At 38.5% G+C, this 19028-nt stretch overlaps 1 protein-coding gene and 1 non-coding gene across 7 annotated transcripts in view; both read left to right on the forward strand.

Annotated features, from left to right (window-relative positions):
* The window catches only part of GADL1 (glutamate decarboxylase like 1), a 162616-nt gene that overhangs the window by 90507 nt on the left and 53081 nt on the right, over positions 1-19028 (forward strand). For all 6 annotated transcript variants that reach the window (XM_041733647.1, XM_041733642.1, XM_041733644.1 and 3 more), the window contains one exon: positions 9342-9393. In XM_041733647.1, coding sequence (XP_041589581.1) covers positions 9342-9393 — 52 coding nt within the window. The remainder of the gene's footprint in view (positions 1-9341; positions 9394-19028) is intronic.
* Positions 16548-16654, forward strand: LOC121479191. Its single transcript, XR_005984692.1, has one exon. It is a non-coding gene; the product is annotated as a U6 spliceosomal RNA (small nuclear RNA).

The raw sequence follows: 19028 nt of genomic DNA on the forward strand, positions 1-19028 counted from the left end.
CTACATAGGCTTAATCTTCTTGGTGTTAAAAAAAATCAAACATTTGAAGATGTAAAATATTTAAAAATAGGGAGATTGTCAAAAATCTGGATTTTTGGCTCCTCTCAAAGGATCAGAATGCTCTCGATCCCACATGGTGACAAACCACTGAACATGTTGATGCCTGTCTAGAGAACCACACTCCCCCTGCTTCCTCCTGTTTTTTGAAGACAACCTGGACTCAAAACTTAGCTCCATTATTTACAACCTAGGTGACTTGAGCAAGTTTCTTAACTTTTCTGTACTACAGTTTTGTCCCAATAAAACGGAGATAACAAAACGGAGATAACAATAGTACGTCGTTCAAGTAATCATTATGAGGATTAAATGAATTGACATATGTCAAACACTTAGAACGGTGCCTGATGTATGCTACATGCTATATGATTTTTTGGTGATTCTTACTTGCTTAACCACTATAGGCATCAGCGTTTGTGAACTCTGTTTTGGATTCTCTCTCCTATTCACATTTCACTTGCAAAATCCTGAGGTCTCTTCTTAGAGATTTAAAACAATTTTTCTCTTTCTATACTGGAAGCCGTATGGGTGCTTTGTCTAACAGCAGTCTGAAAATTCAGTGTCTTAAAACAGCAATTATTTATTCTCGGACATCTGCTTGTGGGCTGGAGTGGCTTTATCTCATTCTGTGGTGGCTGTGAGGATTGGTGGAGGGTCTCTGTCTATTCCCCACATGCTTTGCATCTTCCTTGGATTAACAAGTGAGCCAGAGTATGTTCTTGTGTTGAAGATGACAGAAGGCCAAGAAGGCAAGCCCCATTATGCAAGCCAACTTTGTGTTTTATTTTTTAAGATTTATTCATTTATTCATGAGAGACAGACACAGAGAGAGAGGCAGAGACATAGGCAGAGGGAGAAGCAGGCTCCATGCAGGGAGCCCAACGCAGGACTCGATCCTGGATCCCAGGATCATGCCCTGAGCCGAAGACAGACACTCAACTGCTGAGCCACCCAGGCGTCCCTGCAAGCTGATTTTGAAGTCCTGATTATGTCATATCTACTGGCATTCCAATGGCCAAAGCAAATCACATGGCCAAGCTCAATGTCAAGAGGGAGGGAATACAACCTGCCTTTTAGCAGGAAGAACTGCATATTTACATAGTATTGACCTTGAAAATGAAACAGCCAGATTTTTACCAGCAAAATGGACATATTTGGGAATGGCAGAGGAATTGAAATTCACGACACGCAAACTATGGCAAGCCATAGGCGAGTCTGGAGAACAAAGAAGAGTTCACTTGTATAGAGGAAAAGGGGAAGTTGAGAGGGGATGTTTTCAACATGATTCCATTGGAAGAGACAGAGAATGATGGTTTCTCACTGGCTGGTAGTATGGCTTCTCATTGCCTAGAGCTTTTGCTAGACAAAGAGAAAATCTTCCTATTTGCTGTGGTAGTAAAACAGGCTTCTTTCTGTTGGAAAATACAAGGCATGCCTCCTCCTGTTGAGGTCTGCAGTTGATGGCGAGTTTGTAGAGCAGGAAAGCTCCATCTTCATGGCTTCCTGACTCCATTTCAAATGAGGTTTCCTTTATTCTTTTTCATAATGGTTTGGATAAAAGGACAGGTAAAGAGATGGCTTTGGCACTTTTAGAAGATTGTTAGAAGTCAACAATTCTAGTGATTATGATTTAAGAAGTAGTTTTAAAAATCTATAAACACTGTACTGTTTAAGATGGGTTAGGTGGCAAGCAAAAGAAACCATAATTCAAGATACTATAAACAAAGAAAGGTAACTTATTATTCCATGTTCCTTCTAAGCTAGTGTAATGATGACATCTGGAATGACTTTATCTAAGGGCTTAAACAACATCACAGGCCTCGATTTTCCTCCATCTTTCAGGTTTGTCATCTTTTATGTGGCTTTATTCCTATGTAGGAAAAAGGCTGCCAGAAGTGTCCGCTCTCTATCCTCTCTTGTCCCAGATTCAAGTTCAAGGTCAAAATGAGAATGTGCTCCTCTCTCAGCAATCCCAAAGGAAGTTTTCATATTTGAATGAGGCAAAGGTCTAACTGTCATCAGTCACTGTTGCCAGGGAAATGTGATCTTCTCACTAGTCATACTGAGTCACATACCCTCCCTTGGCACTAGGACAACATCAATTCCTCTTATAGAATATATGCTGAACAGGTGAAAATATGCCTTTATTAGGAGCAGGGTTAGTGTACTTCCAGCAGAATTAAGGTAGATAACTACTCAATGTTGAAAATAATGAAACTGTCTACCATAAATATTCATAGTTTCTGTTCAATTAGAATAAAAGTTCAAAAAGCTCTATTTCCTTTTTTCTGGCATTTTCTCATACTACTTAAGTGAGGTAGACTCTCCACATTATTTGATTTAAGCTGCTAAGTAATTCATTGACAGGTGTCTTGAAAGAAGGCTAGATATAAATATTTGATGATCATATTTGTTATAAAGTTAAAATTCATCTCAGGGTAGGATTTAATTTATAGTCTAAGGATACTCTCTAATTTTTGCAGCGAGATATCACAGGAGGATAAATGTTAACACTTCAATTCAATTCAACAAACACTTATTGTTTGTAAATGTTTGTCAAGTTGAATTGAATTGAATTAACATTTCAGCGAGCATCACTGCAGACTCTGTGACCTATATCTAAATATTTGAAAAATAATCCCTCTTCTTTTTTTTTTTTTTTTTTGCCTTAACTTTCCAGTTTTCATACATCCAACCCTCTATTCCTGGGATGAGCAGAAGTCATCCTCTTCTCCTACCCCCAAGGCCAAGCAAATATTGAGTCATTTTCTTTTTCTTTTCTCTTCTCTTCTTTTTCTTTCTTTTTCTTTCTTTCTTTCTTTCTTTCTTTCTTTCTTTCTTTCTTTCTTTCTTTCTCTTTCTTTCTTTCTTTCTTTCTTTCTTTCCTTTTTTTTTTTTTGTTTGAGAAAAAGAAACAGAGAGACAGAGAACTGGAAGGGAGGGGCAGAGGGAAAGGGAGAGAGAGAATCTTAAGCAGACTCCATGTCCAGTGTGCAACCTGACACGGGGCTCAATCTCACCACCCCAAGATCTTGACCTGAGCCAAAATCTTGAGTCAGACAATTAACTGACTAAGCCACCCAGGTACCTCTATTTTTATTTTATTTTTGGCTAAGCCCTTTAAGACATATCACTTGTAATGAATACAAGATTCTAAACTCAGAGAAAATTTCTCTAGAATTAAGAATTATATCAAGTTTGAAACATAAGTATTTATTCTTATGGTTTTATTTATTTTCAAATTGGCTAATTGGTTTTTGGTTCTGCTCTTCAGGAAAGGAAAAGCTTTTTTTCTGTTCTAGGATCTATTGTGTTTGAGCCCAGGTACAGTGGTGTCCTGGTTAACTGGCTCTCTGGAGGGAGAAACAAAAACTCCAGTTTGTAACGTCTGCCAACCTCCACGGTGTAAATATTCCCATTGTGTAAAATTTCAAGTTGCCAACAGTTGAGATTTGCAAAATTCCTGAATATTTAACACTTGGCACTCTCTAGCTAGTCCATACTAACTGTAGAACACCATTGATTAAGTGAGCCAGTGTAATCAGTTCAAACCACTGACTCTTGAGAGTTAAAACACCATTTCTCATCAAGCTCGCTGACCCTAGGCTACTGGCTTTAGAGTTTACCTAATAAAAACAATTCTCATTTGTGCTCAGAAGGCTCTGCCTGGCATAATATCTATAATTTCATAATTAATGTTGTTTTATTTCCAAGACATATTATTTCCTTCAGGAGATAAGAATTAGCAAAGTAAAGCTGCAAATGAGGATTGCATTACTATTTGGGATACCCACCAAATAGCCTGATGTAGAAAAGACACCCATTTCCCTAGACCCTCGGTCAGGTCTCTCAAATACTAGAAGGGCCGGGCAACTCTTTCCCCCTGAAATATTGCAAGAAAGATTGCCCTGACTCCCTAAAAACAATATTCCATGTTCCTGAATCGAAATGGAGCTTAGTTTTGAAATTTGTATATTTACTTAAGATTTAAGGATCAGAGTGTGATGGAATGATGAAATGGATTGCCACCACCTTCATCAGATAGCTTACTCTCTCTTCCCTTGGGAAAGCAAAAGCAGACATTAGAGGACAAAGATTCCTATTTAATGAGTTGTCAGAATCTAGGAAAAAGGGGAAATTAGTGCCTGGAAGATCTCTAAGGCCTTTACTAATTTCCATCTGACCCTTGTCATTACAATCTGCAAGATAACTCTTATCTGGAGAAATATTGATGACTAAAAGCTTGATTGCCCCTTGGGTTGTTTGAAAACCAGTGACATTGGGAATTTACAACAATATGCAATTATTAAGCATGATCCAAACCCAGAGGAGGGATTTAAAACCACCACCTCCTATACCAGGCAGGTGATTGAGTATCCCTGATATCTGCCTAGGAAAGTTGAAAATGTTTCCCAATACCCAGGGCTACCTGTTGCCAGCGGCTCCTTCTAGGCCTCTGCCATGGCCCTCAGGTTAAATGGATATTCAGTAAGAGGTAATTTTTAAAGCCAGCCGAGAAAAGTCATGTGTGTAAATCTTTTCAACAACAACAAACAGCTTAAGAATTCCCATTCGGCTACTTTGTTAGATCTCCAGTGTATCATCTATCTAGTCCCTTGACACACAATCTCTGTAATCTCTCAGATGGCATTCATTTCACAGACTTACATGAATACTGAGGGATTTATTGTTTTCAGTGTGGCAAAGGTGAGCAGTTACACAATGGCCCCTCTGTGCTAGTGTATTTCTGTAGGTGGGAAGAGGAGGGGAGTCTGTGGGGGTACGAGAGGGCCAGTGTTTTCATTTCTTCTTTATATTGGTAATTTTTCAAAAATCACAATTGCAGTAGAACGTATCATGTAGGTGTCTGTGATGAATCACACAAGTCATGCAATATGTTCTAATATATGCAGAGCATACAGAAAGCAGATGGAGAAGCCTCTCAGGAGTTCTGGGAGGCTCTGCACATCAGAAAAAAAATTTCAAATGAGGAGGTGAGACTGGGAGAGAAAGTTGGTCAGAGTGTTCCAGGGAGACTGTGAGTAGCTGAGAAAAGGACTGGGAAGGCTGCTTCCAAAAGGGAAACAATGTCCTGCCAAAGGACAAGTTAAATGCAAAAACATCAGACATCATCGTTTAACTAATTGGGGAATTGAGGGTCTTCAGTGTTGGAAGCATATTTGTAAGCAAAGGAAGAGGATGTGTTTGGAAGCAAAATTATCATTCGTGTCTGCTTCAAAATCAAGCTGGAATCTTACAACAAGGAGTTTTTTTAGCTAGTAGGACTGGTGAAAATTCTTGTTAATGTGTATTTTTTTCCTCCCTTCTCTCTTTTTGCTAAGCTTAGTGAGAAGCACAGTGATGAGTTTTATAAGCTATTGTTTCTTCTTCTTCTTCTTTTTTAAAGATTTTATTTATTCATGAGAGACACAGAGAGAGGCAGAGACATAGGCAGAGGGAGAAGCAGACTCCCTGTGGGGAGCCTGATGCAGGACTTGATCCCAAGACCCCAGTATTACACCCTGAGCCAAAGGGCAGATGCTCAAGCTCAACCACTGAGCCACCCAGGTGCCCGTATTGTTGTTTTTTGAACCCATTTACCTGGATGCCTTTTGGTTGAAGTAGTTTCTGGTTCCTACATTATGTCCCCAAACTAAAAGTACATCTTTTTCTAGTTTGCATCAGATAAGATGCAAACTTATTTTCTTTCTTTCTAATTATTTTATTTTTTCTATTTTATCTTTGGTCTATTTCCATGTATTGAAAAGAAAAATTGTGAGGAACAAATCATTCCTATGAATGTAGGCAGAAATGACTCAAACCTTACTTGGATTCCCTCCCCAAACTCTTTTCATTTAAGCTTTAATTGGGGAAGGTACCCTACTGAAGATGCACTTTTCAACTAGCATCTCCAAAACTGCTCTCTGTGGGATAATAGACTTCCAGAAGATCTTAATGAATGTTCTTCCAAAAAATGTTTCCATGGTCAAATATGTTTGGGAAGTGCTAACTATATTATATTACTTCTCTCTCAGAGATTCAGTGCTCCTGAGGGGGCCTGTAATATAGAAACACTTTTAACTTTGCTTTTAACATTTTTAATATGCAGACATTGTTTATCGTTCACCTAACAACCATTCTTCCCTCTTTTTCTTGCTAAAGAACCTTGATTTTATTTAGGTAGCAATGGTGTAGCTGGGAACATTGGTCTAAGCCAATCTCTGCTGACTGTAATGAGTTTAGGGGTAAATATATGACTCGGCCTCAGTCAAGGGCTCACTCCGAAGAGGGAGAATTCTTCCAAGGCTTCTGGGGAAAATATTCTTACCTAAATAGAGAGAAAGAGAGAGGGAATGATTTTGCTCTGGCCCCCTCTTTTCCTTCTTGGACACTCATATAAGGATGTGAAGTGTGGAGTGTAGCACACATTTGAGAACGTGAGACAATCATTAGCACTCTGAGCAAGGCAGGCTGAAATGATAGAAAATGCCTGGCTCTTGATGACAGTATTGAACCATCCAACCAGCTCAATAAATGTCTTTATGAATTAAGCCAAGTACCCTTCTAATTGTAGACAAAAGTAATCTAACTGGCATGCCCAGCATTGCTCACATTTATTTGGCAACTGAACTTTTTTATGTGGGAAACCTATTAACATGGGTTGGCATGGGGCATAGTCAGGTGACTCCAGCATAAGCCTTTTATTATGTATATAATAGCAACTCTTCACCCAAATCACCTCTGCTCTCAACTCAGTTGAGTGTTACACTTTGGGCTCTGAGAGTGGCTACAATGGGGACAGTGGCCCAGACACAAAGCCCAGGTCCCCATCATTACCAAATAGCAGAGTTTTAACTGAAATGATCCAGCTCTGTTTTAGGATGCCTTTCTCTAGGGAGTAGCTTTAGCCAGTTTGACAGAAATAGCTTAAATTGAGACTTCTGAGCAAGTTTCCTACAGTCATCATCTGTTAGGGAAGGATTTTACCCACCTAGTCCCACATCTCCGTTACATACAGAAGGAAACTGAGGCAGGCTCAGGAGGCTAGGAATTATCCTAGAGTCACAAAGTTGATGAGCTGTACAATTAGAATCTTCTAGAGACAGTTCCAGGATTTCTGGCAATGCGAAGTTTTTCCATGGCCTCAGGGTGTCCAGGATTAGTGTAGGCTTCCTCAGCATGAGGTGTGGTATTGCTTTGGAGTTCACGGATAGCCTATATATGTTTGTGTCTGAGAAGCTAAAAAAGTATGGTTCACAATCTTTCCTTGTAACGACAGAGATTATATATGCCTATCTATTATGTTTTTTGCTTTCCTTTTTTCTTTTATTAAGTTCTCTTTCAAAAATTACATGAATAACCACATCTCTGAAACTTCGCAAAAAAATTTAAAAAGAGAGTTAGTAAACTCTGTCTACCTCATTGCATCCTGTTTGTTCCTCCCCCAGGTAAACGCAAACAACTTATTGTGTACCTTCTATTCTTTACTCTGTGAAAAAAACTTTAGATAGATATAGATATAGGGATAGGTATTACTTTTGCATTCTTTTTGATAATTTCTTAAAGAGCAGAGTCATATTATCAACATTTCTCAATACCTTGTTTTTATCTCGTGCTAATACATCATGAGCATCCCTGTGATTTAATTGAAGTATATATAATTCATTCTTTTTAATAGCTGTGTCATATTACACTGCATTGCTATAATACATTTTATTTTACCATTTGCCAATTTCTGGACTTTAATCTTGTTTCTAGTTATTTTGCATGAAATACATGCACATCTATGTACACATAGATTTAGGTAAAATTACATATATGAATGACTTTATTTAATTCTTTTGAAACAATCTTTGAGATTATAAAAGCAGATTGTGTTATTTCAGTTTTCTTGGAATTGAGGCTCAAGAGAAACATTTTTATTGTCCTTAAGTATGAATTGAATATATGTAGTTAGTGACATAATCATACTCCATATAATTATTTTTTAAGAGATTTATATTTATTTTTTTAGAAGGAGGGAGGGGCAGAAGAAGCCTCTCTCTGAGGCTCTCAGAGAGAGAGAGAGAGAGAGAGAGAGAGAGAGAGGATCTCCAGTTTTTGCTGAGCACTGAGCCTGACTCAGGGCTCTATCTTACAATCCTGAGATCATGACCTGAGCTATAATCAAGAGTCAGATGCTCAACCAAATGAGTCACCCAGGTGCCCCTTCCAGATAATTGTACCATAATTTCATATGATGAATGGACCAGAATTTTCAAAGCCAGTCCTCATGAATGAGTGTCATGTTTTCTTTCTTTCTTTCTTTCTTTCTTTCTTTCTTTCTTTCTTTCTTTCTTTCTTTCTTTCTTTCTTTCTTTCTTTCTCTCTCTCTCTCTCTCTCTCTTTCTTTCTTTCTTTCTTTCTTTATTTTTCTTTCTTTATATATAAAATCACAATAAGTATTCTGGCAAGTACATTTTTGTCAATGCCCCTGATCATTTCCTTACATTTTACCCCCAAATTTGAAATACTGGGTCAAGGGGTATGAACTTCTGAAGGCTCATGATCAAATCACTAGTTTTTAAGGCCAATTATTTCAAATGGCTCCTCTTTTTATATAAATAATAACCAAGCCCAAGGGAGAGGTGTCCATGTTGATTTACTCTATGTTCTCAGTCATTTTGGTCTTTTCTTGATCATATTTCACATCTTGTGTATCTGTGCCCTTTGCTTATGGCAAGATAGTTCTCTTTTCTCTGATACTGGAGATGACTTCATAGATATTTTAGTAGTGGCTACAGCCCACTTACTTTTAACATGATACTAATGATCAGTCCTTTTTCTCTCTGTTTTGGCCTTAGAAAACACAATGTCAAACTTCCTTGATCTTAAATGAGCTTACAGGTAGAGGTACACACCGAAAGCCAGCTAGGTCATTTAAGTACCTATGCTAAATCCCCATCTAGAACATGGATGTAAAACCCACATGGTCAGAGGTCTATCTCTAATCTATTTTAGGTGGTTTTCATACTGGGGTTAAAGTCTGATGCTAACATGTGAGATAGATATCACCTCATCCAAAAGATACATCTTTTTACTTGGGCCCCAGGAGTCTGTAGTACGTTCAGGGATATGTGTCAAAATCCTTGCTTATCCCCATCCCTCTGCCCTTCCTTATTTCTAAGCCTGTATTTCTAAGCCTTGTCTCTGCATTCCGAAATAACAGTGTTTTTGTGTGCCAGTCATGTTCATGGAATTGTTAGAGGCCAGATTATAAATATTACTGTGACTCTCATTTTCAGGTACCTTGTAGAAGAAATCAAGAAAAGAGAAGGATTCAAGTTATTGCTGGAAGTAAGTGATTATGGAATTGTGCTCTTGATTTTGTCAGTCAACAGTGATGAAGGTGGCAATTTTCTAATCTGTTATATTTCATTGGTTTTTGTGTTGCAGACTTAGAAACAAGTCATTAGCTTAATTCATGGAGTCCATTATGTTAATTTACTCTATTAGTGAGTATTTTGCCTTTGTTGGATTCGCAAAGAACACATGTGCCTTAAGTATTGAAAATTAAAGTGCTCAGTAATAATTACCAAGGATAATACTGAATAAATATATAAATTGCATGATGATTGTACTGCGAATATTCCACTGTGGTGTAGTGGTGCCTGCACATGAAAAATCAATTAAGTGAATGTACAATAATGCATATAGTTTTCTCTTTTTATAAAATAATAGGAACATATTAGCTTTGAAGCAGTGGGAAAATAAGTCATTTTGTGGTTGGACTGTTTGCTATATACAAGAAATAGAATAGTTGCAAGGATAGAGAATATTGGATTTTTCCCCCTAAAATATATGGTTAGAAAATATGAAGGATCTTATTTAATTCTGATTTTTAAGAAATATGAAGTGTGGGATGCTTGGGTGGCTCAGTGGTTGAGCGTCTGCCTTTGGCTCAAGGTGTGATCCCAGAGCTCGAGGATCAAGTCCTGCATCGGGCTCCTGGGGGGAGCATGCTTCTCCCTCTGCCTATGTTTCTGCCTCTCTCTGTGTGTCTCTCATGAATGAATAGATAAAATCTTTATTAAAAAAGAAATATGAAGTGTAGGAGGTTCTCTTAGATCTTCTGATAGCATATATTATATAGCAATCTTTAACCTGAGGCAAAAATCACCTGGAGATTATAATCTGGGAACCTTTTCATATGTAAGCAATCTGGCTAACCTTTAGCATTCATTTATTCAGCAAGATTTACTGAGCAATTACTATGCACCAGGCACAGTTCTAGGTACTATAGGTATAAGACAGGGAAATTCCCTGCCCTGGTGGTGCTTATATTCAAATGGCAAGTAACAGGCAAGCAAATTAATACCTAGCAAACATCAGGGAGGCAGATGTCTCAAGAAAATAATAAAGGAGTTTCATGAGAGAGTTACAAATAAATGGAGAGTTACAGATGTGTGTTCTATAGTAGAAATAAGGGTGGAATGCTGGAATGATGATGTGGATGGCAGTGTGGTGGCCTGTTTCACTTGGGTCATGCAGGTAGGGCCTTCTGAGGTCATCTTTGAGGTGAGACCTGATTGATGGTAAGTAGTGTGCCATGCAGATATCCGAGGGAAAGATGTTCTAGATAGAATCAGTAAACAACTACAAAGGCTTCCAGCTGAAAAGAATTCTATGTATTTGAGTAATCAGGAGTTATATTAAGCAAGTGGGGAGTGTGCAGGAGGTGATGCAAGTGGAGGGAGGGGCAGAGACCAGATCAGGTGGAGTCAGGTAGGTTCTAGTATTGGCTTTTATTCCAAGTGTAATCATTGGAGAAGTTTTATGCAGACAGGAGTCTGAATTCCATTTTATTTTATTTATTTATTTTTTAAACTTTTTTTTAAACTTTATTTTATTTTCTTGAGAGGTAGAGAGTGCACGAAGAGTGGGGTGTGGTACAAGAGAGACTCTTAAGCAGGCTCCAAGCCCAGTGTGGAGCCAGATACAGGGCTTGGTCTCAGGACCTGAGATTATGACCTGAGCCAAAGTCAAGAGTTGGATGTTCAACTGACTGAGTCACCCACTTACCCCCCAAATTCCACTTTAAAATATCATGCTGGATGTCCTAGGAAGAGAGGAATGAGGTGGGAGGAGATGAAGGGAGGCCAAGGAAAGGGTAAATCAGACAAACTGAGATGCTGTTGCAGTGGCCCAGGGGAGATATGGTGATGATGGTTTGGGAAAACCATCAGAGTTTGGGGAAAATCACAAGTTTGGGAAACACTGCTCCAGAGACTCCTGACCATGCCTTCCACCACTATCCACAAAAGAATCCAAAGTTCCTGAAAAAATAGGGACATGAGGGAACTTGAATAGACAGCAAGAGAATCCATATTTAAATAACTTTCTGGTAACACCTCAAAGAAGCAAAAAGGTGAATTTAGAGTATGGGACAGTCTACAGGACACCTGACCTGGTTCCTTCAACAGGTTGGTGGCATGAAGAAAAATTAAGGAGGAGGGAGTGATGATCACTCTGGGTTCAAAGAGACAGAAGAGGCCCCCTCACCATATGCAACACACAGAGTTGTTGGGATCCTAGTTTGAACAGTCGTAAAAAAAGTCGATTTTGAAACAGTTGGGAAGTTTCAAATGTGTGAAACTGGCTATTGGATAATACCGAGGAATTACTGATAATTCGGTTATCAGGTATGATAATGGCATTATCACTACGTAAGAAAGTGTGTATATTTGTAAGAGATACACACGTAAGCACGTGAGGGTAAATCAACAGCTCTAGGATTGCCTGGAGTTCAAATCTGAGTGACTTTTTAAGTTTTCTTGAGTTTAAGTTGCCTTCTTTATTTCCCTGAGGTTGAAATAAAGAGGGAATTCTACAAGTTTGAATCACCTTCTTTATTTCTCTGGCTGTGGGAGCCATGGTGCTTATGGAAAGTGCTTTACACCTTTGGAACTGCAATCTTTTGATAGAGCTGAAAGAAAAAGTGATGAAAAGAAGGTGAACTGTTTTAGAAGTTATTTATATATTCTTCCTAGAGGCTTAAAAGTGATGGGAGGAAACGCACACCATCATCTTTATGGAATTGCAAACATTCACATCCTTCTAATGCAAGTTAAGGTGGGTTTTCATCCTTAGGCAGCCTTCTGTCCTGGATATTTTATCTATGGGAGCCAGATGGCCCCAAAGCAGGGAAGGTGGCTTTCTCAATAGCACTCCAGAATTCCTACTTCTAAGGGTTTTTATATGTGATCTGCATTTGCGTCTCTTCTCTGTGTTCTGTTTGGAGGAATAATGTACATTTAGACCTTGAATCTCACATCTAAGTGTCAAGGCAATTATCCTTTTTGTTAACAAATGCTTACTTTGGATTGATGAAATATAACTCTAATGCATACTTAAGAGAGATTTGATTAGAGTATAGTGTGTGAAATGGAGTCTTTCAATTTAGGAAAAATGAAAGTCTCTAAATATATATACACACACACACACACATACATATATTTTTTATATTTTCTTGTCTATATTTTGATTTATATTATATAATGAATGTATATATTCATGCACTTTTTAGCAGATAGAATGTTAAGTGGAACATTGAAAATAGGAAATGAATACAACAAAACAGAGTATCCAGTACTTGAATATCTTTTCCTGAAAACAGCAAAAATAAGGCATCTCTTTTTGAAGATGATTGAAAGTTATCATTTCAAATGGATTCTGCATTATTCATGGCCCCCTGAAAATCATTTCTGTTTTTCTGTGTGGGATCTAAGATCTAATAGATGTTTTCCTAGAGGTTCATTCATTCGTATACTATCATTCACATATTTCCTTTTGCTCTCTTGGGAGAGTCCTAATTATTCAACTTTTTGTTTTTCTCTTCCTGAGTTCCACATTAGGAAGAGTTATTTAGATTTCATAGACTTGCCAGGTTATCAAGGATCTTCAAGGACATTGAGTCAATTTCCTGTTCAAGGTGGGAAACACCTTTCTTGACAGTAATGGTAACAGGAAGTTAACCTTTTCCTGAACACTTCCTGTGTCAGATAATTCACAGCTCAGTTCTCTTCCTCAAACTCGAATTATTTATATTCTATTACTTATTGACCTGTACTATTAATATGTATCAAGCACACTGCAATTTGTAGTTATCTTTTAATCTAGTTTTATTAGATCACAGCACCCTTCTACCTGCAAAATCCAATGTACAGTCTTAGATCTTCATTCTGTTGAATTTCTTTAGCATTTTACACCTTATCCAGTCATTGCCTCCCTTTTGAAATGCTCTTCTGTTATGGTTTCTTTGAATTTCTCTCCCAGTTTTTCTCCTTTCCATGTGGCTTTTTCTTCTCAGTTTCAATGAGAAGGTGGTCTCTTCATCTGGGTACCCCATTAAATATTATTTTCCACTCCTCTGTCTTTTTTAAAATTTATTTAGTCATGATATAGAGGCAGAGACATAGGCAGAGGGAAAAGCAGGTTCCCCACTGGGAGCCCGATGCAAGACTTGATCCCAGGATGCCCAGGATCGGGAACTAAGCCAAAGGCAAACACACAACCATTGTGCCACCCAGCCGCCCCTACTCTTCTGTCTTTAGTTCTTTTTGTTTCTACATACTCCTCCTGAAATGTTTAATCCATTTCTAGAACGTTGTTATCATTGGCTTCACTAATGCCTCTATCCGTGATTTGTCTCCTAAATTCTAGTCCTTTATACATAGGCATGTCCTGAAATTTTCAGTTAGACTACCACAGGCACTTCAAATTCAGTATCTCTTTTTTTCTTATTTTAAAAAAATTTTTAAGATGTACTCATTTATTTCAGGGAGGGGAATCAGAGGGAGGGAGAGAATCTCAAGCAACCTCCACGCTGAGCACAGCCTGACATGAGGCTTGATCTAATGACCCTGACATTGTGACCTGAGCTGAAACCAAGAGTCAGACGCTCATCCGACTGTGCTCTACAGAAACCCCTCAAATTCAACATTTTGAAACTGAAGTGTAGCCATTCTCTTTTCCCAAATTCTACATTCTTCTTTCAGTTATTACAAGTATGATCCATCCAAACAAAAATCTTGATGTTGTCTTCCCTATCTCCCTTGCCCTTCTCTTAAAGGTATCTTGGGCAGTTTTCTCCACTCCTGAAGCCACTGCTTCAGTTCAGGCTTCCATCACTCTTCAGATTGGCCTGCCTCATAACTCATCCTCTGCTCATCTTGGATGCCCCTCCAGCCCATCTCCACATGGTACCCATACTGTGGCCTTTCTAAAGTGCAGTCTGCTTCCAAGATTGAAACTCTCCAGGATTCCACATTGCCTTTAGGATCAAGCCCAAACTTCCAAGCATGGCAGATGAAGAAGCCCTTCGTGAAATGACTTTCATTTCCATGTCCATCTTCATCTCTCTTTTTTTTTTAAAAAAGATTTTATTTATTTTTTCATGAGAGTCAGAGAGAGAGAGAGAGAGAGAGAGAGCAGAGACAGAGGTAGAGGGAGAAGCAGGCAGAGAAGCAGGCTCTACACATGGAGCCCGATGCAGGACTCGATCCCAGGACTCCAGGATCACGCCCTGGGCCAAAGGCAGGCGCTAAACTGCTGAGCCACCCAGGGATCCCCATCTTCACCTCTCTTCAGTACGCCTTGTCCTCTATTCATTCCAAGTTCTTGCCATCCACCCGAGTACATGGGCTTCCACATGTGCGCTATGTCTATTGCCAGAGATGCTTCTTGTATTATGAGAAGTTTCTTCTTTTGCAATTCTCATTCCATTAAAGTTTAATTGCCTCTACCTAGCTCCATTACTAGTCGCTGAGTTCCAAGAGATAAGCATCCAGTGTAAGTCATTTTTCTCATCTTAATGTCTGGTCCAGTATCTAGAACACAGAAAATTCTGCTTATTGAATTGAATATTTCAGTTACTCATCTTTGGGCAGGCTATAATTCTTTACCATTCTCCTTCAAATAGTGTATGCAAAAATAGTGATGCGTCTCACCTACTACAGATTTTAATGGGGGTTATTCATCCACTTGAAAAAGACATCTCTTTCTACCAATATAGCTCCAAGCAATAGTCACTAGGCTAATAGAGTGCCTGCTGTATGCCAGATACAGAAATAAATTTTGTAAATAATCTCTGTGCTCATCAAACCAACTCTGTGGGATAGACAGTATGATCTCCATTTCATAGATTAGGAAGCTGAAGATTAAAGTGTTCAACACTTGTCCAAGCAAAGACCTGGTAAAGTTGGGATTCGAGCCACATCCATGTGACTCTAAAACCCAGGTTTTTTTGTGCTACTCAGTGCTGCCTTTGAAATGTTTCAGTAGTCTAATCAGATATTTCAGATCGAATACCTTGAAGTCAGTTAAGATCCATCATGCCCCCTTTCTCCATTTTATACTTGCATGATTATTTCACTCTGTCTGCTAGATTCTGCATTTCTACTTATTAAAATGCCCAGTGCTAGCTTTGTCTTTTTTATTATTGTGATATAATGATGTCATAAGCAAAGGAGATGAATTTCTTTTGATGTGACTTGGTTTTAGAGAATGCCAGCTATGACATCTTGGTGACCCTTGACATATTTCCCCAAAGGGGTCTCATATCGTTCGCTCAATAATCCTTGCTGAAATTGACATCAAAGTTACCTGCTTTATTTCTTAGACTATATCTATTTCTTTTCTCTCTGAAATTCAGGCTAGAATGCAGCCATCCTTTCTTTAGTGGTACTTCTGTGTTTCTCCATGAATTTTTAAAGATTATGACAATGTTTTCCCCACTACAGGTGTTTTTGTACCCTTCACTATCATTTGTCTTCTGTCGACACTTGGATTCTTTTTTATGCCTTTTCAATTTTATGGTGTTAGAGTACATAGACTAAAGCATTCCTAAGACACTTGAGAGGTCAGGCTTTCCTATACACAGGGAATAAAATGGCATGTGAATGGCTCTACTCTGAAAATATTCATTAGTGGTTTGAAGCCTCTTGAACAGAGTCACTGTATCAAATTCAAGCTACACAGGCAAAGAGACAAGGAAAACTCAAATATGTTCCTTGTGAATATTCAAAGGGATATTTTTCCCAAATCTTAATAATTTTGGAAATGATGAAGTAGAAATATTCCACTAAATGGAATCAAATTTTCTCCAATCAAATGAAGTGTCAAAAGGACTTCATCAATTTTCAAAGGCCACGGCACTGAAGCCACACCATTCTAAAAGATACTGGGAAAAAGGGATCACAGATATGTCAATTCAAATATATCAAAACAGAAACTAAGTAAAACAAATGTAAAAGGTGATTTAAAAGGCCTAGGTCCCAACTTCTAAAATATAGAGCAGCTATGGTAGCAGGTAAAAACTACTACAAAATGATTTATGATGTTGCCATGCAAACGAAAAGTAATGAGTTAATGATGTATTAGTCAGGGTCCAATAAGAACACAAAAACTGCACAGCAATTTGAAGTGGGGAAAGTGCAGAATGAAAAATTATTGTGCTTGCTTCAGCAGCATATATACTGAAGTTGGAATGATACGGAGACAATTAGCATGGCCCCTGTGCATGGATAACACACAAATTTGTGAGGCATTTCATATTAAGAAAAGAAGAAGAATTATTAATAGGGGATTTCCTCATAAGGGAAAAAGAGAACCCTAAAAAACCCACAGAAATAGAAGATGTAGAAAATAACCACCACTCCTAAAATTGGGATAGAGCACCCCATCAAGAGGCCACTCCCTTCCAGGGCTGAGATCCAGTCGTAGTTGAAGAGGGCACAGTGTAGTACACTGGATCGCAAAGAAATTCACTGAGATATCCCACTACTAGAATTTGCTAGGGATCCACCTTCTGAAGTGCTAGAGGAAGCCATTTTCAGAGCTGTGCCTTGAAACTCACTCGTCTACACACAGGTGCCAGAGAAGACATCTGAAGCAAGGCACCTTGCTGGCAGCACTCCCCTGTAAAACCACTTGCAGGGAGTGTGCCAGAAAAAACAATTTAGGGCACTGACCAATCTGTTGTGAAGCCATCTGAGGGGGGTGGTGCTGGAGGAATCTATCAGGGGTCCGCTTGTGGCTGGGCACCAGTACTGCTGAAAACCCCACACATATTGGAAGAGATCCATGAGGTTAGCACACCAGAACCCAGAAGAGACACCTCTTCCTTCTCAGTGTCCCTCCAGCACCCTCTGCTGATAAAGTCTAAGATTGGAGCAGATGTCAAGGAGAAATATTTATAGCGTCCACTTCCATTTTCATAAGATACAAAGTATGGATTTGAGCTGAGCAGCAGTAAATTGATAACTAACATAAATGATATCTGGAAAAAATCATTATTGATATAAAGACATGAATTCCTAGGACCTGATGGCAGATAATAACTATATTTTTCTTCTACTTTCTAATCAACCATAGTTACTTTATTTGAAAAGATTTATTCACATTAAATGAGTAAAGAATTTTGAAGTCCAGTACATTTCTTTCATAGAGAAACCAAATCAATTATATCAGAAATCCAAGTATAAATTGTGTGGATTTGTACAGACTCTTGTAGTCTCATGATAAATGTTTGCAGAAATTGAGTTGAATTAAATAGTACTCCATCTTGAACTACTTCATATTTTGAAGATTTTTGGCTCTTTTTCTTTTTTCTTTTTTTTTTTATAAAATCCAGTAAGAATGTTACAGTTTTCAAAGGTTAAAGGACTTATCTTTTGAGCTGGGAATATTTCTGAGCATTCACTTGTGATTTAAAATCCACTAGAATCAGGACTCTACATAGTACTGGTCTTGATTTTAAGATATAAGATGATAGCTGTTTCCTCTTTCTGAAATACTTGGAAACTTTATAGTGATACTGGAGCATAACTCTGATGGTTACTGAGAACTATTATAACATTGGTTATTACCTGCAAACTGTGTTTGTGTAGGAAAATGGAAGTTATTTCAAATACTCTCGCTGCTAAGAATCAAATGAGGAAGCTGTTGAGTGGGTAGGGATGACCTAGAATGTTTCCTAAATATCTAATCTCTTCCTATGTGTCTAATTTGTAAGCTCTCACCATAATTTCCCAAGTCAGCTGGTCACTGAAAACAAGTCTTGTGATTGCCTGTGACATTCCTATGTTTTTGTCCAGTGAGGATGGACAAAAGGAGATAGAGTGGAGAAAATTTTGTCAATGTGACAATAGTTAGACTAAAGCTTGTTCTGGAAGATTATCCCATGTTTAACCCAAAACAGATTACCAGAAATGATGATTGGGCTATGGCCACTTTAGATCTGAGTTTCTCAAGCATATACCATGCACTACTTATTTCAGAATCACCTGAGACGCTTCATAAAATGCCAATTCTCCAGCCTTTTCAATGATGAACTACATCAGTTTCTGGGCATTCTAAGCACAGGGTGTGAGAATCTGTTTTGAACAAGCTCCCTAGCCGATTCACACCTTACTGATACTTGAGGCTGACACTGAGACTTGAGAGCCAAGAGTCAAGGTGATGTTCTTTTTCCCAAAGCAGTATAGACTAGGGTCACAACAGGGCTCGTAAGTAAAGTCCAAGCATGTTGTATGTTATCAACTCATAGATAACCGGGAATTTTCCATGTGTCTTCCATTACCTGCTACACCTGACAGCTTTGGCTACCTTAGATAGAGAAGGGGTTATTGGAAGGAGATGGAAGTGAAAGAAATAAGTTAAGGCTCAAGGTTGAAGAGGGGGGATCCAAGGCATCTCTGGGCATGTGTGTATTGGTGCTAACTAATCGTCAGAGCTTGGTTGAGGCAGCTTCAAACTTGATTATGTTTATTCCCAATTTTGTGCTCATCCCTTACCTGGAGGAAACAGCTCCTTCTGGGTTCATCCAACCGAGAAGAAAATTTCCCAGTAGGCTGTTACCCGAAGTAAAGCAAAATGAACATCTAGCTCTATAAGATTCTGATGTGTTATCAGTGTAATACACACATGACAAT

Source organism: Vulpes lagopus, chromosome 19 (genome assembly GCF_018345385.1).
Source record: "Vulpes lagopus strain Blue_001 chromosome 19, ASM1834538v1, whole genome shotgun sequence".
Classification (NCBI taxonomy): Eukaryota; Metazoa; Chordata; class Mammalia; order Carnivora; family Canidae; genus Vulpes; species Vulpes lagopus.